Below are 26,147 nucleotides of genomic sequence, written 5' to 3'. Positions count from 1 at the left end.
TTCACATAGATTGCATATAGAGCTATTCTACATTGTGTTGATTTCATGTTTATTGCCTTGGGTTCACCTGTCCAGGGTCTACCCCACCTATCGCCCCTAGACAGCTGGAGATAGGCACCAGCACCCCTTGCGACCCTCCCAGGGATAAGCGTGATGGAAAATGGATGGATGCCTCGGGTTCATATAAAGCATTTACTCATCACCCTTTGATCTGACATTCCTTAAACTGGCCTCCTTAGAGTTTTATTTCCTGCTGAGGAAAAATAGAAATTTTCATTACCCTCCCCACATTCCAGAACCTCCTGGCTTCAAAGAAAACACAGGTGGAAGGGTGGAACCAACTTCAATAGGTCTACACCAAAGACAGAGCACTACAGCCTTACTTTAGCACTTAGCAAAAGTATTCGCACCCCGTAAATGTTCCACATTTTGTCTCATTACTTTGAGAAACTCAGTGCATCTTATTAGGATTCAGCAAGATAGATATATAAATTGTGGTACATCAATGTGGAAAGAAAAGAAACAAACTGACAAAAATCTTTGAAGTGTTTGCAGAGATTAAAATCATGGGGGTTTGAAGTAGGAAGCGCATACTTTAAGTAATATGAGGGACCAACTCTGCCATATTTAAAAATAAATACAGAAATAAATAAATGCTCAATAAATGTATAAGCATACAATTAATTGCCAACAAAAAAGTGGGACATAAATGTATATAACTCTTAATTAGCTTCTTTATTTATTTGCCTTTGTAATATTTACCTTATTTATTTTTCTGTCCTTTATAATCTTCAACTTTATTTTTTAATTACTTATATTTTTAAGTATTTATTTATGTGCATGTTATAATATTTTTGTCTGTTTTATTCTTCCTTTGTATTTTTTTACCTTAGTTATTTCTTCGCCGCTGTTTATTTCTCTCTGCCCTTTTTACATTCCTCTATGCATTTCTATGTCATTATGCAAATGAGGAGGGGGTGTGTCCTAGAGAGTCAACTTCTGCTCATTGGTTGGCTTGGCGGTCCATCTTCTTAACTCACAGAGCTCAGAGTAGTAAGTTAAATGTTCTCTTTTCTGTTGCTGTTGTTCAATAAAAGTACGTTTTAAGATCATTTGAGGCGAGAACCTTATACTTTTAAGCATCACCATATGGCCCATTCACAGATTTAATGCGTAATTTAAAAGAAAATGTGACGAACTTGAGGACCGTGGCAACCAGCGGAGCTCCGAAGCTGACGGCAGCCAGGTCTATAGCCAGGCTATGATGGCGATTTTTTGTTGTATTTGGCAAAGTCCCTACTCAAGTTCTGACTTCAGACTCGACATCAGACTCTCCTCCTGTAGATTCGACCGATGTAGTAAAATGCTAACCAACACGCTTCACACACGGTTATGCCGAGAGAGGGCCGCTGCAGATGGGCTGTGGTCGGACCTGGCTGCCGTCAGCTTCGGAGCTCCGCTGGTGCCGCGGTCCTCTCAAGTTCGTCACATTTTCTTTTAAATTACGCATTAAATCTGTGAATGGGCCATATGGTGATGCTTAAAAGTATAATATTCTCGCCTCAAATGATCTTAAAACGTACTTTTATTGAACAACAGCAACAGAAATGAGAACATTTAACTTAGTACTCTGAGCTCTGTGAGTTAAGAAGATGGACAGCCAAGCCAACCAATGAGCAGAAGTTGACTCTCTAGGACACCCCCCCTCCTCATTTGCATAATGACATAGAAATGCATAGAGAAATGTAAAAAGGGCAGAGAGAAATGTAAAAGGGCAGTGAGAAAAAACAGCGGCGAAGAAATAACTAAGGTAAAAAAATACAATGGAAGAATAAAACAGACAAAAATATTATAACATGCTCATAAATAAATACTTAAAAATATAAGTAATTAAAAAATAAAGTTGAAGATTATAAAGGACAGAAAAATAAGGTAAATATTACAAAGGCAAATAAATAAAGAAGCAAATTAAGAGTTATATACATTTATGTCTCACTTTTTTGTTGGCAATTAATTGTATGCTTATACATTTGAGCATTTATTTATTTCTGTATTTATTTTTAAATATGGCAGAGTTGGTCCTTCATAAAGTAAGCCATACTCATACAGCTACTGTAAAACCACAATGCATGAAGCTAATAAATAAAATAAAAATACATGTAACACAGACCAGAACCATGGAGACATCAGGGGAAAACACGCACAAGGAGCCAGGGAGAGATGAGGTGAGCAGAGATCAGCAACAACAAGGAACCAACAAGGAGTGACTGCAGAGGGAGAGCATATGTAGCTGACTGAGACAAAGGCAGGGCTAACGAGCTGACAAGGAGCAGGTGTGAGAGGACACAACGAGGGAGCCAAGGGGAAAGGAACACACACAGGAGGGCAACAGAGTAAACAACAGAAAAACCTGAGAACTAACATAAACTACAACAAAATAGGAATTAAACCAATAAAACTAGGAAACATGGAGAAATTAAAGGACAACAGCACCAAAACCATGACAATAATTAAAGTATTTCTGACTCTGATTCCTGGTCGATGGGACAGGTGTTGTGAATGAAACGGTGCCCAGCTTGAAAGAGCTCCTGTGTGTCGCTGAATGTGAGCATTGATGACTGAAAGACATCTTCTGCCTCCATTTATCTGTTTACTACTGCTGAATTCATGTTAATGTAGATTTAAAGACATTTCAATTAGGGGAAAAAATTGCAGGGGGGAATATAAACAAAAAAGGCTAATCAACCAAAACTTTCAAGACCCCCTTAGCAGTACCTCTGTGGACCCCTAAGGGGTAGCAGACCCCCTGTTCAAGACCTCTGACCTAATCAAAGGTCTGCTCTAAATCCAGTAGAGAATATTCTAAATAAATAAAATAGATTTTTTTTCACTTTAACTGAGCTGGAGCTAATTTGCAAGGAGGTGTTTCTAAAGGTTTCTGGAAGTGACTCACCTCTAGTTACTGTTACTGAAGCCAAAGTTTGTTCCACAGAGAAACTCAGAGGTAATGAGAACAAATATGAACCACAATTTGTTTTGATCTTTCTTTTTTAATTCGACACCATGTTTTGAAAAATGAGCAGTTCTCCATTTAAGTTCTCCTTTGGGGTTTTAAACCAGACATTTAAAAGACGCTATCTTACGCTTCCGGTGTTTTGAACCTTGTCCTCCTTCTCAGCATTCTAATGTCCACAGAGTGAACATGCTAATGAAATTCCAGCATACCAGCAGCTAGTTTATTTTCTCCAACATGTAGCGGACAGAAAGGAAGTTAATTTAATGATTGAACAGGGAAAATCCTCCCAGCAGGATGTATTGATTGGTGAGCTTAGAAGTTCAACATTACAACTTCTGTGTTTTCACTCTCTTGTTAGGGTTTGCGGCAGCGTTTCCCTTCTTCTAGCTGATACTGGAAAATATTTTTTGTTGATTTTGTAGTAAATTACATCTCGCATAAAGTTAATTGTTAGAGAGATTGGGAACCTGCTGCTCAATTTAAAATGAACATTTCTTCTCATTTTGCACAAGCTATACTTTACAACTTAAAGAACTTAAAATCTTATTAGCATTAAACAGATGATAAACATTTTAAGTGGAGAAACAAATAAATGCAACTAGAGCAACCAGAGATTGGAAGCCAATTGAAATAGTTACTCTTAGTAGAAAAATTGGTATTTCAGATCTTATCTGGTGTTAAATGGTTGCACGCATTACAAAGTGACCATTACACTTCAGATGGTAATAAAATACTCATTGGCTTTTCCACTACTGTAATTATATAGCTCAGACAAGAGCTGATGGTAATCACTGTTATTGCTGTGCTGTAATGACTGGCTGCAGAGCTGCTGGATGTTAGTTTAGATCATGGTCTGAAGGCAATATCAAAACAAGCCTGAATGTTTCATGAGCTGCGGCACTGAGTTTAACTATTACTAAGAAGACTGATTCAGAGTATTTGTCAGGTAGCAGGCATAACCTACCACAGCTAGAGAGCATAATTAGCAGGTATGAGATTATGGTGTTTTAATTATATTCAGCATAAAAACACAATATTTTATTGAATTACAGTTTAGAAATATAAAAAACTTAGAACTAAAACAAAAATGTTATTAAATAAAACAAAATGGGTTAAATGTCCTTAAAAATGTTCCTAAATCTAAAGTACAGAAAGACTGAATAAAGAAGCAGTTTTCTCAGGCTGTAATAGATGTAGAGTTATGTCCACCCCCAACCTGATGCAGCGCACTGAAGTTATATAACCCCCCACCCTTTCACAGAACCCCAAATTCTTACAAAAAGTAAGGTTTGGCTGCGTGGCACACTTTCTTTTTTTGAAGTCTTACCTGAGAGGTATAAAAGTGCGCCCACACCAGATGCGTCTTTTTGCACCTTGAGTGACTGATTTACGAGTTATCCCTAACTAGTGGGCAGGTCAAGCATGCTGCGAGCGGTAACAAGGCAACGCACACGATTTCTGAGAGGCTAAAGGCTTGTTTATGGAGATTAAAGCGAAGCCAGAGCGCCTGTTGCATCCTCAAATCCACATTTGAAGGAGGTGAAAAAACTTACTTCTCTGCATTCAACCCTTCCCCTTAGGGAGCAGTGAGTTGCCATTGTGAGGCACCCAGGGAGCAGTGAGAGGTCAAGGGTCTTGCTCAGGGACCCAAAGTGGCACCAGAGTGGTTTGTGCGAGTGGGGGATCGAACTCACAATCTCAGGATTCAAAGCCCTATGCCCCAACCACTAGGCCGCCACTCCCCTAAAACTAGGCCGCCACTCCCCTACAGAGCCAGCGCCAGCCAGCCAAAACCTCTCCTCCACTCTGGTGCTCTCTGTGTCCGCTGTACTCTTCCGGCCTCTTGCTGTGGATCCTTAGCTCCAGAGGGGGGCATAATGTTTGTTCTCTTTCTTTTGGGGCTCTTGTTCTGATTTCTCACTTCACAAAAGCTCCACATAAAGTGTATGTGACCCAGCCGTAGCTCTTGGACTATCCGAACTAAGACCATCTCTGGAGATCTGCTAGACGCAAAGATGCCAGCGGCTTTGTTTGACTTTCCAAAGTAAAGAAAGCATCAGCTGTGCAAATTTTTCTGTCTGTTTCTCGTCAGCCGAATTTCTTGTGAAATGTGAAGTGAGAAAACGCACCTAAAAGTAGCAATTTATTTATTTTTCCCAGTTTCATGTGCAGATCAAAAGTAGGGAGTTTGACTGGAAAGCCCCTAAAAGTGTTACGCTCAAAAAGATTGGACCCAGTATTCGAGGCAGAAAGACAGTTGGATTTCTCAAAACTTATTTGAAAAAGTGAACAGTGTTGGCGTCTAAGGCAGGAAGCTCAACCTAATCCTGGTGTCCGTGCCCAGAGGATGAGGTTGGTTCCAGCCGGTCGCCTGCCAACAAGATGCAGCAGGCGTCGCTCAAAGAGTCCCAGACGCTGATGTCCCGGTGGTCGGAGGACAGGCAGGAGATTAAAAGTCTGAAGAGGTGCCGGAGGAAAATCCAGGACGGTGTCTGTAAACAGTTCCGGGTTCGGTTCACAGACAGGCAGATATTCAGCAGGAGTCTGAAGACAAGTCAGGCACACAGATCAGAATGGGGACAGGCAAGATCAGATGTCCAGAGGCAGAACAGGTCAGGATCAGGCAATCAGAACACACCAGAGAACTCTCATCATACGCTCGAATAATCTGGCACTGATGACTGGTCTGAAGGCTGGTTAAACAGAGGCTGAAACAGGTGAATCAGATGAGTGGTAATGAGAACTGGGCAGAGATAGAGAGATGAAAGAAATGAGTATCAGACCAGACATCAGTGCCAAGATCATAACAGAAAGTCGGAATTACAAGTCGGAAGATTGATGCAACAAGTCAACAGAAGCTAAACGTTCAAACATTGACAGTTTGTAGCAGTTCTGTATACAGCAGTCATCCAGGTACTTCTAAGTGTTTAAAGGATGATATGTTTCAATGCTGTGTGTATGTGCAGAATACTGTATAGACAGTGTTGTTTTTTTGTTGTTGTTTGCTGTTGATGGTGTAAAGGTAGAGAAATATAATTAATCTCATAGAGTACCTCTGTAACACAGCATTAGGTCTTAATGTATAAATTCAGACTCAAAATTTAATCAAATGCGACAAAACTGCAATTTGCTAGGACTGCCATCAAAATGCAATTAATTCCATTCACATATTTTGTATTTTCTGTAGCATTAAATATATTAGTATGAATACATTTTGGATGTTTTTTCCAAAAATGCAGCACTCCTCTATTTCAAAAAATGTCAGACAGTGTCAGATTCTGCATATAATAACCTCTAGAAGTTGGTTCTTTAGTTATTTATTCATCAACTAAACATCATCTAAATATATATTTCTTAATGTATGCAATACCAGAACAATCTGTGTTGAAAAATCAATAAAAACTGAATTTTCCACCAAGCAGATGATCTAATGTGTTAATTTTAAGTTTATACACCTAAATATTTGCATTTTCTATCTGTAATTAGTTAGAATTCTCCCTCTGCATAAGATATTTCTTTTGAAGCCCAAAGTTATTTGTTATGTGAAGCTCTTGTTGACAAATTACCAAACAGGTGATTAGAATTTCAGCCCCTTGGTGAGTGAAGACTTTGTCACCAGTGACTTGGCCAATGGTATTTGTTTTTGGCACATAATCCAGTTAAGAAGAAGGATAATTTATAAAGCTTTTTAGTATGAATGGTCAACTCATTACGTTTGTGTAGGGAAAACCCCTATTCACTTCTTAAGACCCAAGCAAAAAGTAATAAAGTTAATAATGTGTCAGAAGTATTACACAATGCATCCATGGATTGTATTACATTTTGGGGCAGTTATTGCAGAATGTGGTTGTAGTTCATTACACATGGAGTTGCTGAACCACCTTATGAGACCAAATGAAAAGCCGTTTCCTCAGGATTCAGACTTGCGCTTAAACAATTCCTATAAAAGTAACAATTTGCAGCTAAAAAGCTGCTGTAATCTAGTTTGCATTAGAGGGAAGAGTTTACTGTACAAAAGTTATGTGTTCTAAATTTCTTGCAGGGGGAGCATGATTCGAAAATTGCTGCTTTAAGACATCAAACACAAATGACTGACACCCCAAGTAATCTCTCTCTAACGAAACCGCTTTAGTCTCCACAGCATCTAATTACAATCAATTTTAGCCACATGGATGTTGAGAGAAAACATTTTATGTATTTCAAAACCTGTGACTTTTGGAAACTGCCATCTACATCTAAACCACGAAAGCCTGTCAGAGTTATGATAACAGAAGTAGTTTTATCTCAGGAAAGGCGTGACAAACAACCCTGAATATCACCTTTATATCTTCTGACTGACTTATCTCTGCGATGTTGAACAAACTGATGGTGTGATGACAGCATTTATTGCTTTTTGACTTCCCTGACATATATCAGGGGAGGAAAGCTTGCCTTTAAAGTCTAGATCAGAAGATGTGTATAAGTGATAAGAAAGCCTCATCTGTCCTGCAGGAGTTTATCTGCATCGTCCTCTTATCCACGTCTTAGTAACACCTCAAAGACAACATTCAGGTTTCACTTTCAATTGAATAAAAACATGACTGATTTTTTTTATCTCTCTGGCCAACTCTGTTACAACCTATATCAGTGAAGGTTCCTGTAGTATTCAGTTCCCTGCTTTGCTCAACGACACTCCGGTGCTTACTTTGCTGTGGTTTTCCAAAATCATTTTACTTTCAATCTATCATTCTTACTACCAGGCTAGAGTGTTTTTTGCAGCGAATGTCTGCACTTCTGTCTAATATAATCTGTTTCAATAAGCTGTCATCTGAGGTTCATGAGGCCAACTGCATGCCTAATTAGCTTGGGTGTCGTTTGCATTTAAAGTGCCGTTACACAGCGTGAGAGCTTAAGTAGTTCTCAGTCTGCTTTTAGAGATGATATTATTCAGGGCTTTGCTTAGATAACTGGACATCTTTTCATTTGGTTCAATAGAAGGGAAAGGTATCACTACCTGCTTTAACTTGCAAAAAAACTATGTTTCAGCTTAAGCAAAAGGGAGATATTTAACAGCTTCAGTGGAAGTATTTGTCTGCAGACATTCATGTCGTGATTTGTGGAAATTTGCATTTCTATGATTTCTCTGATCATTGTTCTGAGAATGCAGGATAAAGCTGCTCATTTAGAAGCCTCTTTTTCACAAACACACTTAACAGCTTCTCTTAAGCTTCTTGCTATTTGGGACTTTTACTCTGGACTTTAGGCTTTTCTAACACAGGAATGTGCTTTTACCTAATCTCTTGAATTCTGGCTGTATGTTTAGTATCACTGTCCTGCTGAAAAGTGAACCTTTATTCCAGGCTTATGTGTTTTGGCACTTCAAGCAGGTCTTTTGTTTTTGTTTCCATGATTTAGCTTCATTTATTTTCCCATCAACGCGAACAGCTTGAACCTGCTGAAAAAACACATTCTCGTAGCATGACAACAGTTTCATTATACAGATGGTGTATTCAGGATAATGTGAAGCAACCATTTTGCATCAATTACTTTTAGTCTTGTTTGATCAGAGCATCTTTTCCTATGTTTGCTGCTACCTGTCTTGAGGGAAGCTTTGAAAGAAAATTGTTATGACTTTCATTTTGTGGCTGCCCATATTTATTAGGTGTATCTGACCCTCTGCAGTTACCATGCGCCCCCTGTTGCTTCACTAATTGATGCCCTCCAAATGGCCTATCTGCACAGTTTGAGTTTAGTAACCGTATACAGCTTGTTTAATGACACACTCTGGGACACAGAATTAACTATCTTTGGTACAATTCAAAAATACTTTATTAATCCCTAAGGGAAATTAAATGTTGCAGTAACTCATAGTTTTTTGTAGTTTTTTTTCATTCACCTAGTTGTTGTTGTAGGTGCTGATAGTTGTAGGCATATTCTGTATCGTCTGACTGAAGAAACTGTTTTTATTAAAAAATTAGGGATGCACGATATAATCGGCCCCCTATCGGTATCGACCTGTATCGGCCTTAAAACTGAATATCGGACATCGGCCACCCCACCGATATTTAACCCGATATTTGATCAGCATCTGAGTTTCTAAAGTCTAAAAAAAAAAAAACTACTTCTTCTTCTTCATCAAAAACGTCTTTTTTACAGACTTAAAAACTTCTAAAGACGAGGGAAAAAAATATTGATACATTAAAATATCACAATATCTTCATATGCTGATATATTGCAATTTAAAAACACCATATCAATCTCTTTTACTAATGAAATATTGCTACATGTCATCGTTATGCTACGAAATCCCCCGAAAATTCACAAAATTTTGCCATATTTTTATATGTTAAAATATTGACGCGGTATCGATCTATTTTACTAACAAAATCTCACAAGAATTTGCAAAATATCACAAGAGTTTGTAACCGAACGATGAAATTTCACGAGATTTTGAAAGTAAAATAGATCGATACCGCGTTTTTAAAAATCTATTTGATATCAGCATATGAAAATATATTTGAGTATATTATTTTTCAAAGTGTCAGAAATGGATAACAAAACTGCTATTTTCAATTATTTTTGTCCAGCTTTAACATCAGTATCGATATCGGTTATCGGCTACATGAGTTTTAAAATATCGGCATATCGGATATCGGCCAAAATCCCAATATCGTGCATCCCTATTAAAAATCTTCCTGTTTATTTTGAAATCTGCAATCATCTTCCTTGTTCTGTTGACATTCAGTATCACAGGATTGTTTCCACACCATGCCACAAAGCAGTTCATTGGCTCCCTGTTCTCAGCTTCTTGTGTGTTCAGGTTTGTTTAATTGCCACAGAAAGGTCTGGTTATTTCCCATTTATAAATGCCAAACTTATCACTTCTTTCCCTTCTTTTTTTGCAAGTAAGCACCTTTCTGAACGTGCAGACCCGCCCCTCTTCTTCCAAAACTCTCCCCATTTACTTAAGCTCCTGTGGTTCCCCGTGATTTATGACAATGTTTTATGAGTGGATAAATAAGACACTTTATACATCTTTCTATTTGAAATAGACAAGATAATATTAATTTTCTTCATGTTTATAAACAGTTTAAAACAGTTAATGTGACAGCTTAAATGTATCAGGCTACTTATTGAGATGCTTCTATAACTGTTACAGCTATGATTTATTTATTACCAATATAATGTGGTGCATCTCGATCTAGAGCTGCATTTCTAGTTGCTGATATGTAGGTAACAGCTGTCATACTGTGGGATCCTCATTCTAAATATCAGACGCTGTCAAATAATCAATGCAAGTCATCTTTAAGAGCAAGGCTGTAAAAACGGACGTCCTAGAACCTGCCAATCAAAGATTCATCTAAGATTTTTTCTTCAGCCCACGTCTGGTACGGGAAATGATCATAGTGTATACTAGGGCTGGGTAAAAAAATCGATTTTGAATCGTTTCCTTTACATTTTTGCAAAAGCGATGTGTAGCGTATGAGATTCATTAGTTTTATAGTGACGCGCGTGACGTTCACATTCAAATGAGCAAGTCTGTGCAAATGCCAACTCAAGTAACACATAACTCAGGAAGCTGTCCCAACTGAAGTCTGATGTCTGGAACCATTTTGGATTTAAAACAGCTAAAGATAATGTGCTGGATATGTGACATTATGGGGACCCACTAAGTTGATAGTATCTTGTGCTACACACTACCAGTATTGAAACACAGTTGAACCACTTTCTTTATTGTAAAAACAGATCGAATCGAAATTATTCGATTTAGAGCTGTATGAATCGAAACTACTCTGCCCTAGTGCATACCCGACATTATTTTACTTTGTTCTTTCTGTTTGGTTGCTGTCGTAGTAGCTTTTCAATTTTCCATCCGTCCTTTAAGTTAATAAACCTCTGACGCTTACTAGATTTATTTTCGTATCACTTAGGGGTATCAGAATGAAAAGGGTTTAGAGAAAAATCCTGAAAATTGCAAATTCATGTTTTGTTAGCATTTTATATAAGATGAAAAAAACGTCTGAAATTTATGAAACAAATTAGGAGTAAGAATACATTTAAAAGGTTGTTAATGTCTTCATGTCGCTGTGTCTCCTCTCAGACGGTCGTGTCCAAGCACGGATCGCAGTTTCGTGGTAACTCGCAGCATGATGCCTTGGAATTCCTATTGTGGCTGTTGGATCGCGTCCATGAAGACGTCATTAAGGCGTTTCACAGCAACAACAACAGCAGGACCAAAACTCCTGAAAAGGTAAGACCCAAGCATACTATCTGACCACACAGAACCAGCATCATTGGAACAGATTAGAAGATGATGAACCAAATATTCTTTTCAAATTCTGCATATATCATCCAAGTAGATGTGTAATTTCCTTGTTTTTTAAAGTTCACACATCTTTGTCATCACATACAGTGCTATGCATATGTATTCATACACGTTGGACATGTTCACATTCTGCCAGGTAATAAAAAAACACAGAATAGTGCATAATTATGAAGTGAAATAAATAGTACTTGAGCTGAATCCTTTACAGTAATAACATTTAGACAAGACCCTTTAAATCATTACTACCAATTAATGCAAGTATTTGGGGTTTGACTCTACTTTGAACCAATGTAGAGCCTGAACTTTTTGTCCATTGGTCAGTGCCTGAAATTAACTTTTGAAATTGGGGGTAATTCCACCCTTATATGTTTGAGAGTGAGGGGATTTATGCATTTTTGGGGGAATTATTAATGATTACATGATCTTAAGTTGTGCTAATCAAACCTCAGATTAATATGTTGGTTTTTATTTTGCACTGTTTATCTTCCTAGCTATTGTTTCAGCTGCTCTTTCTTGCCCTTTACCCTGCATGATCTCCTTTTTTTCCTCATTTAACTTTGGGCTTAAAGGAAGAACATATTTTTTAGGATGGAAAAACCTTCCAGGGAAAAAACTTGTTACTTACGCAGCTTAATATATTCTTACCTCAGATCAATGTATATGTAAGTAATTTTTTTCTTTGGTCATTTTGTTATATGCAACAAAGTAAGCAGTTTTAAGAATCTCCTTTATTTCATCTTCAGGCTGCACTTCTGCATAGTGGATAGCGTTGGACATGAAATTTTTAGCTGAATGTGCCTCACATTTCCTATTCACTGCTGCAGTGGGAGAAACACCTTCAGAGTGGCTGTGGTGCAAAGTTGAGGTTTTACAGCTTTGGTTGGTAAAAGGTTCAGGACTGTAGATTTTACAGATGGAGCAGCTTATTTCACCGAGGATGTAGCTTGAGCCAGTTAGGCTAAAATATATCTTTCGGCTTCCTAGTGATATTGACGACTGTTGTCAATCCTAACATCACTTTTGATTCGCGTTGTTTTTTTAGAAGCTGGTTTCTTTGTTGATACGACCATAGATTTGGTTTTAGCCTGCGATCCGTATTTGGAATATTTTAAATGTTAAAGACATTAAATATGATAACCCCTTGTCAGAAGAGAAGAAGAATAAAGAAAAGAAAAAGAGCGTGCACCATTGTGTAGCAGAGATGTTCTTTGTGTAAATCCAAAAACGTGCACATTAGTAGCAACGCATCGCCATGATTTTTTTAAGAGAGGATTTCTCACATTATAAATACAGATTTGTGGGGATGGATTACATAATGCACTTTGTAGCAGTGATTTTCAGACCCTGATTAAATTTTGAAAAGTTGTCTCTAGCTTAGCCAGGCTGGTTGAAACACTGACCTGGCCATTTTCGCCTAAGTACTTTTCCTTATCTGTACTGATTAATTTTGGCTCCGGTTATCAAATGCTTTTTTGCCGCTTCAAAGGCTGATTTATACTCAGAAACCAGGTCGTCTGCATGTGTTGCAGTGAACACAAATGTGCAACCCCCCCCTCCCTCTTGCGTTGTGGCGTGGAATAACACAACGAAGACCATGTTCCAATATTGGGCATAAAGCAAAAATATCTGGGAGAAGCTCACTGCGACACACTGCTGCGGGAGGATAACCAGCCCTTAAGGTGTAACTCCCACTCTCAGGTCTTCTGTAGCTTCTGGCATATTGTCCATAAGGTTTACCCTGTATTTACCTCAATCTGTCTTCCCTTCAACTCTGATCACAGTGGCGGATCTAGGGGGCGGCTACTTGGGCTGCAGCCCTGGATGTTTCCCCTAGAGCCCCGGATCTCGCTTCTGAGCTGATCTGAGTAAAATGTGCAGTACTGGATTTCACTAGATGGTGGCAGCAAAGGCAGTAAAGCAGCCCGTAGCATTCCCGTGCAGAAGAAGAAGTTCTCACCAATGGCTGTTGCTAAACAGACTGATGTTCCAAGGATGTGAAGCTCTGACTGACTTCCAGACGTTGTTTGTCCCGGTGGTGTATGAAATTCTGTTCCCCTTATTTCGGGAATCGCATTGAAGCCAGAGAGGCGGACATGGCGGATGGGACCATTTTCACGACGCGTCTGATCGATTTCTCGCTAAAATCAGCTATAATCATGTCACGGTTGCAACATCCAGTTTAATCAGCAGCTGTTGTTTACAAAATTGTAAAATAAATAAATAGACAAGGTGCTTTAAAGCTATTTTGTGTTATTTTAAACGCCAAGAAAATCGTCTTTTTCCAACTTCTGTCACTTAAACCTGACAGAAATAAAAGTCAGTCCCCAAACAGTTTTCCAACAGTAGTGAGTATTAATCATTTTTAATTGCTGATATCAGAGGATGGAAACTGGCTGATAGCAGGACACAAATATTCCTGAAAAGATGAGAGTGTAGACTTTCTGATTTATCCCGTTCTAATGTAAAATATGACAGATTACTGGATTAAGGACATTCCTAGTATACTGCATGATATCACACAAACAATTTTTGAGAATCTGAAACAGATGCTTTTTACTTCCCAAAGATATGGGAGGAGGAGAGACTTGATGTTTCAGCTGCCTGAAATAATCCGTTCCTCCTCCATAACATGGGAAGAAATTAATTTACCTGCACATTTTTAACTGTGTTTATTCCTCTTCATCAACAACAAATCCTCTCGATTTAGTGACATTTGATAATTATTTGCCAAAGTTATGAGGGGGGAAATCGTATATTTTAGCCCCCTGATAGAATCCGTTCCCCCTTTGATTATCTTTATGAAATATATTTTCTGTTTAAATGTTTATCTAACAATTCATAAATATTCAAAAAAAAAAAAGTTCAAACCAAAACCACTGGGCATTGTTTTCCAAGTTTGAAGATGTTTCTTAATTCCAAATGTCTGGAGCAATGCTATTGCAGACATTTGGAATTGAGAATTAAAATACATTAAATAAAGATAATCCAACAACTATTTTGGATTTAAAAATATAAAATAATAAATGTTTTAAACATGATATATGAAAAATAATGACAGTTTCACTGGATTTGTTTATTTTTTTTCCCATGTTATGGGGAAACGGATTCTATCAGGCGGCTAAAATATATGATTTCCCTCTGATAACTTTGGCAAATAATGATCAAATTTGACCAAATCCACAGAGTTTGCTGTTGATGAAGAGAGGGATAAACACAGTTAAAGACTTGCAGGTGAATTCATTTCTTCCCATGTAATCGAGGGGGAATTGTTATGTGTGATAGCATGTAGTATCGGTCTGCGCCAGGTGACGTCAATGTTTACCTCGGGCGCGGTGCATCGTTGGAAAACCACCATAATAGGTGGAAAGTCGAGTTAACCCACACGCGGCTGTTCTTTCGGCACAATTATTTACCAGAAATGACACGATCGTGTTGTGTGAGAGGCTGCCAGTCCCGGTGTCGTGCCAAGGTAGTTATCCCTGCGAAAATTTGTATCCCCTCGTCGGGAGCGCGCACGGAGTAGGAAGAACAACCCGAGTTAACTCCGCTTCAATTCCAACGTGCAGAACTTGAAATTTGAAAGGTTTTACGTGTATGAAAGTTGAGCTTTACTGTTTTATTCTTTACTTCACATATTATAGCAGAATATCGCCAGTGATATTGATTTAAAACTGATTATAAAACAAACGTTTGCTTGAAAGCTGGTCGCTGACAGCAGTGTCTACTCCTTCCTCTGAAAGCAAACAGATCCTTGTTCTTTTCCACACGTTTATTAAAAAAATCTCTCATTGTTTCACAGTGTCCAAATGTTCTCATCCCATTGAAAACTGTTGTAAACCATATACTTGTAATAAAAATGAAATAGAAAATGGAGTGCACGTGTAATTATTAAAGACTATATGCAGAAGGAAATATTTTTTTCCTGGTTGAAATTTAGTACTTAAATCTATATCTGTGTTTATAGTAACGTACAATTTATCTATGTTGTACTATCCTTAATAAACAGTTTGTCTTCTAACATCAGCCGTTTTATTTCATCCCATTTTGCCAGAACTGGCAATATGGGATGAAATAAAACCTGCTGTAATCTGTCCCCCCTGTCTAAATCAGGCAAAAAAAGGCCCCATCTTTTTTATTTTTGGCTTTTAAACATCTTTTATGATGACAACTAACTCCTGAAACTTTGGAGTTGATTGACCTTAATTTCTTAAAGTTATAAGGGGGGAACAAATTATAGCAGGCCACCTGCTATAATCTGTTCCCCCTGTCTAAATCAGACAAAAAAGGCCCCAGCTTTTTCATTTTTGGCTTAAAAATATCTTTTATGATGACAACTAACTCCTGAAACTTTGGATGTGATTGACCTTTATTTCTTAAAGTTATAAGGGGAGAACAAATTATAGCAGGCCACCTGCTATAATCTGTTCCCCCCTGTCTAAATCAGGCAAAAAGGGCCCCAGCTTTTTCATTTTTGGCTTATAAGCATCTTTTATGATGCAAAAATGAAAAAGCTGGGACATTTTTGGCTTGATTTAGACAGGGGGGAACAGATTACAGCAGGTGGCCTGCTATAATTTGTTCCCCCCTTATAACTTTAAGAAATAAAGGTCCATCACATCCAAAGTTTCAGGAATAAATTGTCATCATAAAAGATGCTTACAAGCCAAAAATGAAAAAGCTGGGGCATTTTTTGCCTGATTTAGACAGGGGGAACAAATTATAGCAGGCCACCTGCTATAATCTGTTCCCCCCTGTCTAAATCAGGCCAAAAAGGTCCCAGCTTTTTCATTTTTTGCATCATAAAAGATGCTTATAAGCCAAAAATGAAAAAGCTGGGGCCTTTTTTGTCTGATTTAGACAGGGGGAACAGATTACAGCAGGTTTTATTTTATCCCATATTGCCAATTGTGGCAAAATGGGATGAAATAAAACGGCTGATGTTAGAAGACAAACTGTTTATTAAGGATAGTACAACATAGATAAATTGTACGTTACTATAAACACAAATATAGATTTAAGTACTAAATTTCAACCAGGAAAAAAATATTTCCTTCTGCATATAATCTTTCATGATTACACGTACACTCCATTTTCTATTTCATTTTTATTACAAGTATATGGTTTACAACAGTTTTCAATGGGATGAGAACATTTGGACACTGTGAAACAATGAGAGATTTTTTTAATGAACGTGTGGAAAAGAACAAGGATCTGTTTGCTTTCAGAGGGAGGAGTAGACACTGCTGTCAGCGACCAGCTTTCAAGCAAACGTTTGTTTTATAATCAGTTTTAAATCAATATCACTGGCAATATTCTGCTATAACACGTGAAGTAAAGAATAAAACAGTAAAGCTCAACTTTCATACACGTAAAACCTTTCAAATTTCAAGTTCTGCACGTTGGAATTGAAGCGGAGTTAAGTCGGGTTGTTCTTCCTACTCCGTGCGCGCTCCCGACGAGGGGATACAAATTTTCGCAGGGATAACTACCTTGGCACGACACCTGTCCGGTAATTTCGCATTCTGCTTACTTTTTTCCATATAGTCAGAGAAACAAACTCAATCCTTTAGTCCTTCGTTTAGCTATGCTGCGGTTGTTTACACTACGCCTTTTCCACCAAAAATGGCGTCTTAGCAACAGATGTCACGTGACTGGCGGAGACCGATTGTAGAAATTTCTTTAATCCAGTAATCTGTCATATTTTACATTAGAACGGGATTTAGAAGAAAGTCTACTCTCTCATCTTCACCCTTGGGGCTAAGCCCCTTATCTCCTAGGATCCTAGATCCTCCCCTGTCTGATCAGCTTCATTTTTCCCGCAAAAAAAAAAAAAAATTTAAATAATAAAGCTTAACTGTTTTTAAATTATGTAACTTAAGAAGGTATATCATCTTAAAGACTAAAGTAGCTGAATTTATCCTTACAACACAATTTTTATATTCCAAATGATGCTCTGTTTATGTCAATATAAAACATTAAACTGCATTAAACTACACTGAGGTTTGTAATTTTAAAGTGATAGAATATTAAAAAACGCCCTCACTTTAGGGTCTGTAAAGAATGGGATACAGGTGAGGGTCTTGAACGATCCTGACATGCAATGCAATAAACAGAGGTACTGTTGCTAGTAATGGAAGAAGAAGAACAAACTTCTGTGTTTTTGTTTCACGCATGCTTGACATGAAAATCTCACAGGACAGAGCTCTCAGTCTAGTCATGTCACTGCTACAAATGATTCACTCATGACCAAAATATCAAACAGGTTTGACTTTCTTGCATCCTACGATTTCTGATCAGGAGCTCATCGTGAGGTGCCAGTCGTCTCCTGTGACCCCTTGTATACTGCACAATTAGGCCAAGAGTTGGATCGACCATCATCTTGTTGCACGACTAGAAAATTGTCCTAAAACTACAAAAAAATCAAAGCGTATACAAAAAAGTCATAGCGTATGGCATCAGGATTCTGCAAAAGGTGCACACACACAATAAATAAACAATAAATATAATAAACACCCATAAACTACTCGTTATATGTGTTTAAGCAATGTGTTACAGTACCACATTGCTCCAGTAGATAAGATTGCCGCTTTTGGCTTTATTTCCACACTTGCACAGCCTGCCTCTTACTAACGTGTGGACCTGTTTCTGCTTGCTCCTGTCTACTTTTGTAACTTTGAATTCATCACCTACCGAAAAAAAAGGAACGCTCCTTTGATTGGCTACTCTTCAAGGTTATGAGTCTTCAGGCATCATGAGTTATGATGCCTTGCTAAGGTAACCAGCGTGAACCATCTTCCTGTTTCCAGGTAACGTTTGAGCTAGCAGAAGCAATTGGACTATTTGACCAGAACTTTTTCTGTAGCTGTCCTATAACCCTTTTCAATGGACACCCTACAGGTAATCAGAATCAAGTATTTTCCAAGACCATGGTATATTTAATGATCACTGATGATGATTGGTGGATTGCTGATTGGCCTAAAAAAGTGAAGCCACCGTCTGCCATGCTTGTACTCCCTACTCCAATGGAGACACACAGTAAAAACGCCTTCACGTGTAGCATTTGGCTGCAAAAACAAGCAGTCTGCCGGCTGTGGTAATTTCAATCAGTGGATGTACTAACCAAGAAAATCCACATATACGCGATGTAACCTACAGTATACTATGTAGCCTAATATTAGTCTGGCCTTCTCGGACTGACTCTAAAATATTGACTAAATTAGCCACTGACATCGTGTTTAACGTAAGAAAATAGAAAGTAGAGTAAATAGAAAGTAATTCACCATGAAATGTAAGTGTAGTAATTCTTTATTAAGTGAATGACGCTGTCGTTGTTGTAGTGTTTGTTGTATTTCTCATTTGACAAAAATCATGTGCTCATATATTGCATTTGATCCCTGTATATAGGTATATATAAAATATGCATGCATGAATTACATGTGTATTGCATATACATCATCAATTTAGTACTTTTGGCACATCTGTATTATTATGCTCCATTAGCACATTAATATTGTTCAGATGGATTTGTATAATATGTTATATTACATGGTTTATAGACTTCATTGACTTCATAACGACTATGTAATGTGATGTTGCCTACTTTTTTGGATTATAAGCTAAAGTAATCTACTTGTGCTATGAATCAGCAAGTGTCAAAGTGATGAATTTATCTTTATTTTAAAAGTCCTAAGTCCCCCTGAAAATGAGAACGTCCTCGTTGTTCGATGCTGTAGCGCACATTTGTTTACATTGCAACCGGTCTAATAAGGGAGTACCAATATGGCGGCAGGTGGCTTCACTTCAACCCCGTACTACCAACAGGCAATCAGCAATCCAGTGAATAATGGAGATCAGTGTTAATGATAGCTTACCAACTGCCAACTGTTGAAGAGAAGCTGTTGGCATGAAGTTGCTTTGCTTTGTAGGGAGAGTGTTGGCCTAGTAGTTAGAGCAGTGAGAAGGTTGCAAGTATCCGGTTGTATCCTCACAGCCTGCAGTCTGGGTTCCTGAACAAGACCCTTAATCCCACACTGCTCCCCGGGCACTGCACAGTGGCAGCCCATTAGTTAAATGTAGAGAGTTCATTTCTCCATTTTGAGATCAATAAAGTTCTATTTTGTAGGAAGAAGAATATATCCTCAAGAGGCAGAATTTCCTGAAAAGTAACCAATCATAAGTTGCTTGGTCCTGTGGGAACTTTTGGACTTCTAGCAGAGTTATGACTTCATTAAAGTGCAAATTTGGACCTTTTTAGGAACTTATTTAACATGGAGTTATTTAACATCTAAAATCCATGCTGACAAGTGATTTTCTCCACCAGCTAATGTCATTATAAAAATCTCCAGAAATGTTTAGATGACACAACATACAGTACCCTTTTTTTTCTCTGCAGAGGTTACGAAATTAGCCCCACAGACCAATTATAATGCGTCAAAAAAAGAGTGCAACAACCTTTTGCAGTGCAAACATGCTCTGTGTTTAACATGCTGCCCCAGAACAGGGAGGGTATAGACACTGACGATGTGGTGTTCGATTTCCTCTCAGTGTGGCTCCTTCTGAAAGTATGCCTGCAGGCGCAGTGCAGACTTGATATTCCTCTACTGGAACTTCAAACTGCTCTGCCATGAGCCATTTGAGCAGAATATTCATCTTTTATTCGAATCAAATTTTACGCTTTAGAAAGAGAAATCCCTCTTTAATATAGTTGGATTGGAGCAAGAGCTAATTTATTGGAAGTAATGCTTAATCTGTGAAAGAGTATGGCTTAAGAAGTTAGAAAGTCATTTAAAGGCACACTATGCAACATTTTTCAGTTAATTAATGTGTTCCATAACGTTTTGGATGATTAAATGAGTCATTTCAGGTTGAACAAAGGTATTCTCGGCCGCCCTGGTGGTCTGTGGGGGAAATACTGCACTTGCAATTGCAGGAGCACCGACCCGCACCCACAGGCTCAGAAGTCTCGTGAGAGTCAGTCTTGCTTTACGGCCGAGAACTGCTACACCCCCCAGTTAAAAGCATTCTCGTTGCTAGCACAGTGGCGATCCTTGTGCAGTTATGCTACGTTCACGCAGCAAAAGCAGCAAAATCGTGTCTGCTGCTTCATTTTTGCTGCTTGAACCAGTTAGTTCTGATGCGCAGCTGAAGCCAGCTTTGCTGCTCTGGCTGTGCGGTGCAAAAGTGTGTCTGACGCGCGTTGGGCGGAGCTTCACTATCCTTTCTCTGCCTTGCAGCTATATTTGCTGTGATCATTTGGAATAAAGTAGTTTTAATATGTGTTTAAATGAGAAAATACACCTGAAAACGTAATCAGTGCCGTCAGTTCATTCAGATTATTATCCTGCCTTCAATATTTTTTCTGTCAGAGCCGCTCAGACCCCCACATACCATCGGTGCGCCGACAGAAGGAACCCCTTCATCAGCAGCCTCTGGCCAGGTCACGTCCTTGCGGTTCACCGCGGCAGCTGGTAGGTGTTTTTCATCTAAATAATCCAAACTGCATATTCTGCCGGCAGATTTCTGCATTTTAAGTTAATTTAGGCGTCAATAAACTGTTTAAGAGGAGAGAGATCATAGCCTCTGATCATCAGCGCTGTGTCTCTCTCCCTGCTTCAGCTGCTCAGACGCGCTGGGCCTGCTGCTCCTTTGCTGCGCCTTGACGCGCGTCAACCATTGACTTTGCATGTAAACTCGCTGCTTCCGTCGCGCCAGCTGCGGTGTGAACGCAGCATTAGTCATTCGTTGCGTTCGCCTGTCTGCTAAGCTCAAAACAACCGCGCCTGGCTTGACGGAGAAACCAGGAGAACAGCTGTGCATATTTACGACAGTGCACTTTTACTTTCGCCCTCTGGGGGGAGTCTCGCTGGAAAATCAACACCGGTTGCATAGTGTACCTTTAAAAGGTCGTCATAGTTGGCTTAAAGTTAATGTAAACTCAAAACAGACTTTCTCAAAAAATATGAGTATTCAGTAAGAGCAAAAGAAACATGCATATCTAATAGCACAAAGATGCAGTTATACTGAAAATGAAGCACTTGGTATTTGAGATGGGAAACTTGCTTTCATTGCTGCATCAGTGTAGCCTGGCATGGAAAGAGATCAGCCTGTCGCTCCACTGAGGCCCTCAGCTCATCTGCATTGTTGGCTCCGGTGTCTCTCATTCTCCTGATAAAACTGCATCAGCTAGGCTCCTTTTAGTGTCAGGAGGATTATCTTGCCACTTAAGCACAGTGTAAACTTGGTCATTAAAGCATGTATTTGTACTTAAAGCATTTTGCCCAGAGGCCAAATTCAGCTCGACAATAAAATCACCATCTGCATATACATATGCAGAGGGAAACATCATGTTGCAGTAGAAAAGTGCTCTATGATATCCACTATATAAGCCTCTGCACTTCATCAAATACGGTGAACTGCAATTTTTCCTTACTCTCAACTTTCCATGTTTTTACTTGAATGCAGCACTTTAACTGTCAACTTCTTTAACAAAGACTCTCTACTGCAGAACATTGCGGCCGTCAGTCTTCATGATTGTTTAATTATGTAACATTGAAATAACATTTCGTTTTCACATTACTTTTTAACAATATATACTTTTGCTGTTGACTCTTTAAGAAATACAGTACTGAAATTTTCATTGGCTGTAAACTAATTATCGCCATAGTAACAGGAACAATTAATTGAGATTCTGTCTATGAATCTACTTGATTAATAAATAAATGTTTAGAGCAGAGGTGTTCATCATGAGAGTGGAGTAAAATTTACAATATTCTTTATTGTTTAGATCAATTTATTTGGTAGGGAGACACAATAATCATGGGTCAGTATGTAAAAATAATCTGATTCCTGATTTGTAGTGCCTATAGCAATAGTTGATATGCAGCATTTGTCCCCTGAATGGCTTTTAACAGTTTAAATGAATGAGATCTAAATAAAATTACAGTAAATGCAATTGGAAATGTCCAGGAACCAGTTAGCAGTGATAAAATACTGCAATAGTATCAGTATCTTTGTACTGTATGCCCAATCTTAGACACTGGTGGGAGAAACACAGGTAAGTGACCACAATCATCTGACAGAAGATGATGAGCTCAGTGAGTCACTTACCTGGTTTAACAGTCCAGTCCATCTCCCTGGAAAGGGGCGCAATCGAGCCACTGTACTGAAGACAGATGCGGCATGCGTCACTGAGAGTGTCCCCGGTGCAGCAGTCCCAGAGGACTTCTGGAAGCCGATCCTAGACAGGGATTCAGAACAGGCAGGAACAGACAGAACAGGCAGGATCCAAGCTAGAGCTCCCAGACAGGTTCAGAGTCCTGAAGCATGACCAGGCGGACAGGTGCAGACAGGATCAGGTACAGACGGGCAGGCTCAGTGGAAGCGGGAAGCCGAGACAGGACGTGGAACCAGAACTTGAGCAGGACCTTTAAACTGGTCTCCTCCTTGCAGCCAGGCTTACTGGAATAAAACCTGATCCTCCCCACGTAAAGAGCTAAAAACCCTGAGGACTCAGCAGGGGAGGAACAGTGGACGAGCAGGAGATGAGACAGACACAAAACCCTATTTCCTCTGGCCGCCAGGATCCAGCACATGAACCGTGGCATAAACTGAACAGACAAACAGAAAACAAATAATGATCTGGCCCTGAATGCTCAGGCTGAACAGAATATAAACCAAAGGAAACAGGTGAGGGGAATAAATTATAATTGCGGCAGGGAGGGAAAACGGCAGGTGAAAGAAATAACCAATTAAGGTGGAGCAATCAAAAACCTTTTTCATTTGTCTAAAAAAACACCTGATTATTCTGAAAAAGTTTAAATGAATATTCATTTTTCTTACAGTATTTTTAATGTGATTGATAGTTTAACTAAGAATCTAATGTTACTCCTAAATATTTGTCTTGTTCTTCCCGTTCAATAAGTTCTCCTGTCATTTCAATGTTAACATTGTTTATTTTTCCGATTTTCTTTATTGAGAAAACACATAGAGTTCTTTTTGTTTTTGAAGTTAAATGTTAAACAGGATTTGTGTAACCACATTAAGAAATATTGAAGATCCCTTGTTTTCGAGAGGATTCTAATTTATTGAGTGGCCCTTTGTCCTTTTTTCTGTATGAAGTTCTGTTTCTAAAATGAAATGTAATGTTTTAGTTTTCTTAATAAGAGTTATGTTCTGTGGTATTCAGCAACTTTTTCTGTAAAACTCTCATTGCAGCACATATTATTAGAGGAAGGTCTTTTTAGACAGCAATAAAAATAAATTTCTCTGGCAGCACCATTTAGTTTCGCTACTCAAACTGATTTGTGTTGTAACAAAGCTCAGTCCTTCTCCACTTGCCCTTTCATTTTGGATAAAAGTGAAGGACTTTTAGTGTGAAGGGTTTTTTAGGGATCAATGATTTCCCCTTTTAGTGCACCTGGGTGAACAGAGAACAGTACGGGAAGCTGTGCTGCTCCTGGGACAACTCGGCCACCCCTTGCTCACGTCTTTAGAGGCTGGAGGATGTGTGGAGAACCGAAAAATGCTAAATGATGGTGTCAGAAACACGACTAATAGAAGTCAGTCTCTATCACCTTCCTTGGTATCATGTTATCCAAATATTTTAAGCTGTTTCTTTTTCATATATTTAATGTGAAAAGTGTTGGTGAGTCTTATGGATTGGATGATTCCACTAGATAGATAGATAGATAGATAGATAGATAGATAGATAGATAGATAGATAGATAGATAGATAGATAGATAGATAGATAGATAGATAGATAGATAGATAGATAGATAGATAGATAGATAGATAGATAGATAGATAGATAGATAGATAGATAGATAGATAGATAGATAATGGTTATATATTGTTATAATAATACTAGCATATAATTTTTTTTGCATAAATGGGCATATTCAATAGTCTGGTTGTAAAAAAAAAGAAGGGCGATGGTGAAAATTTGCTTCTGAAAGCATAAATAATGGTATGGTTGTTACATGTCAGGCACGCCAGTCTTTGACCTTGACTGAGGCACCTTACAGTAGAACTGAGGTCAGTCCCTGGACTGGCATGGCTATCACTGCCCTACATAGTTAGGGACTCATTTCCCACTGGGATCAGCTTCATAGTCATGGTAGGACACTTCTTTGATGTGATTTATTTTGCTCAGGCAACTAGTAAGCCCACATGTTGAGAGGGCAATATTATTGCCATTACTGTTAATATATAGCAGATATTTTACACATTCAGTAATAAAATATCGCAGGGGATTTATGTTTAGTTTGGTTTATCTAACAGAGGTAAGATACCTCTTAAATAAGTGCAAAAATAAACAGTTTTTTTGGGGGGGTTGGAGGAAAGTGAGTGACCAACTGAGGGTTTAGCAGCCAGCTGAAGGAGTTGACAAAGTCTTTATCTGGTGGAAAAAAAGCCCACCTCTTTGTATACTTTTATGAAACTGTTAAATAACAAAGACTACAGTCACTAATTGCTCAGTATGATATATTGTTGCTATGGAGGCTGAATGCAGACTGTGAATCAGTTGTGCTGATTTCTGTGGCAACTCCCACTTCTTCTGGAACATCAGCATGGAGGATAACATAGTAACATGAATAGTTTATGCTTATTTACTTAAGGAGATACTGTTGTAGGGTTCTTGTTAGCTTGTTCTCTGATATAGATCTATTTGGAGTACCAGTATTTTTATTTTTATTGTGTTTATCATTTTGTCCATATTCATATTGTTATTTTAGTGATCAATGTAAAAATGTAAATATTTATTTCTTTTTCTGTAAATGTCTTGTGCGTATAGTGTGTAAAGTGATGTAATAAATTGTATTGTTACGTGGAAGATTGGTGGACCCCAAGAAGAATAACTTTCAGCTTATGCAGAAATGATGGGGATCCGAATAAAACAAACAAACAAACAAACAAACAAAAAAAAATCCCCCTGTATCTTTTAGACACAAGAACAACCTGGAGTACATTCATAAAGTTTATTCATTCTTTCAGAAATTACGTTAACATTTGATTAAAGTTAAATGTCCAAAGTCAAAGCAGATGTAATGTTTGTATATCTGTTTTCTTTCTCTCTTTCCTTTTTTTCATCTATGTTTTTATTGCTCTTGTAATTTGGTTTGATTTGGTTCTCTCCTGAGGAAACATCAACTTAAATGCAAAATATTATGAGACTCGGACTGTTAAAATAAAATAACTCAAACTGGACTTATTTATTTACTTGCTGACCTGATTACCTTTACCCGACGTAAATATATGGATACAACATATACTTCTGTTAATAAGTTGAAAGATACTTGGATATCTGGCAAATGAATCTATTGTACATGTTTTTTTCTCTTTCTTGTCTTTACAAAATAAATATAGCTCTATTTTTAATCAGGATACATTTAAATATATTTAGAATAAGTAAATATAGTTTGAGTTATGACAAACATGAGGCGGATTCTATCCAGATCCAAACATCTTTTGACGGTGGTCTCTTAGGTTTCTCCAGGCCTTCGGCTCTCAGCTGGTGTTGGCTCTTTGCACACATCTTGTTTGTCATGGATTTCACTCGCTGGGTTTATAGATTCTCTCATTTCTCCACTAAATCTCCCTGCCTGTGAATCATGGTTTACTCCTTACTTTCTCAGCCTCTTGTCCTTCATATCTCTGACGTGCTGAACCTCTGTAATGCTTTGGTATGCAGGGCTGATATCAGCGGCAAGCCCAAATATTAACTCAGAGGGGGAGCAGCAGGAGCCCAGTTAACAGAAAAGAATAAGAATCCTTTTGCTGGATGGCTTCAAAAGTTATTTTATGTCTCCTTTTTTTACTCGTTGGTT

The 26,147-nt window shown here is 38.3% G+C and overlaps 1 protein-coding gene across 1 annotated transcript in view; it reads left to right on the top strand.

Annotated features, from left to right (window-relative positions):
- LOC119797288 (ubiquitin carboxyl-terminal hydrolase 43-like) overlaps window positions 1–26,147 on the top strand; it is a 155,211-nt gene that overhangs the window by 3,709 nt on the left and 125,355 nt on the right. Inside the window, exon 2 of the mRNA XM_038306305.1 lies at window positions 11,097–11,246. Coding sequence (XP_038162233.1) covers window positions 11,097–11,246 — 150 coding nt within the window. The remainder of the gene's footprint in view (window positions 1–11,096; window positions 11,247–26,147) is intronic.

Source organism: Cyprinodon tularosa, unplaced genomic scaffold (assembly GCF_016077235.1).
Source record: "Cyprinodon tularosa strain WSP-4 unplaced genomic scaffold, ASM1607723v1 ctg579, whole genome shotgun sequence".
In the NCBI taxonomy this organism is placed as follows: Eukaryota; Metazoa; Chordata; class Actinopteri; order Cyprinodontiformes; family Cyprinodontidae; genus Cyprinodon; species Cyprinodon tularosa.
Note: the sequence above shows the minus strand (reverse complement) of the source record. Positions and strands in the feature narration are given on the sequence as shown.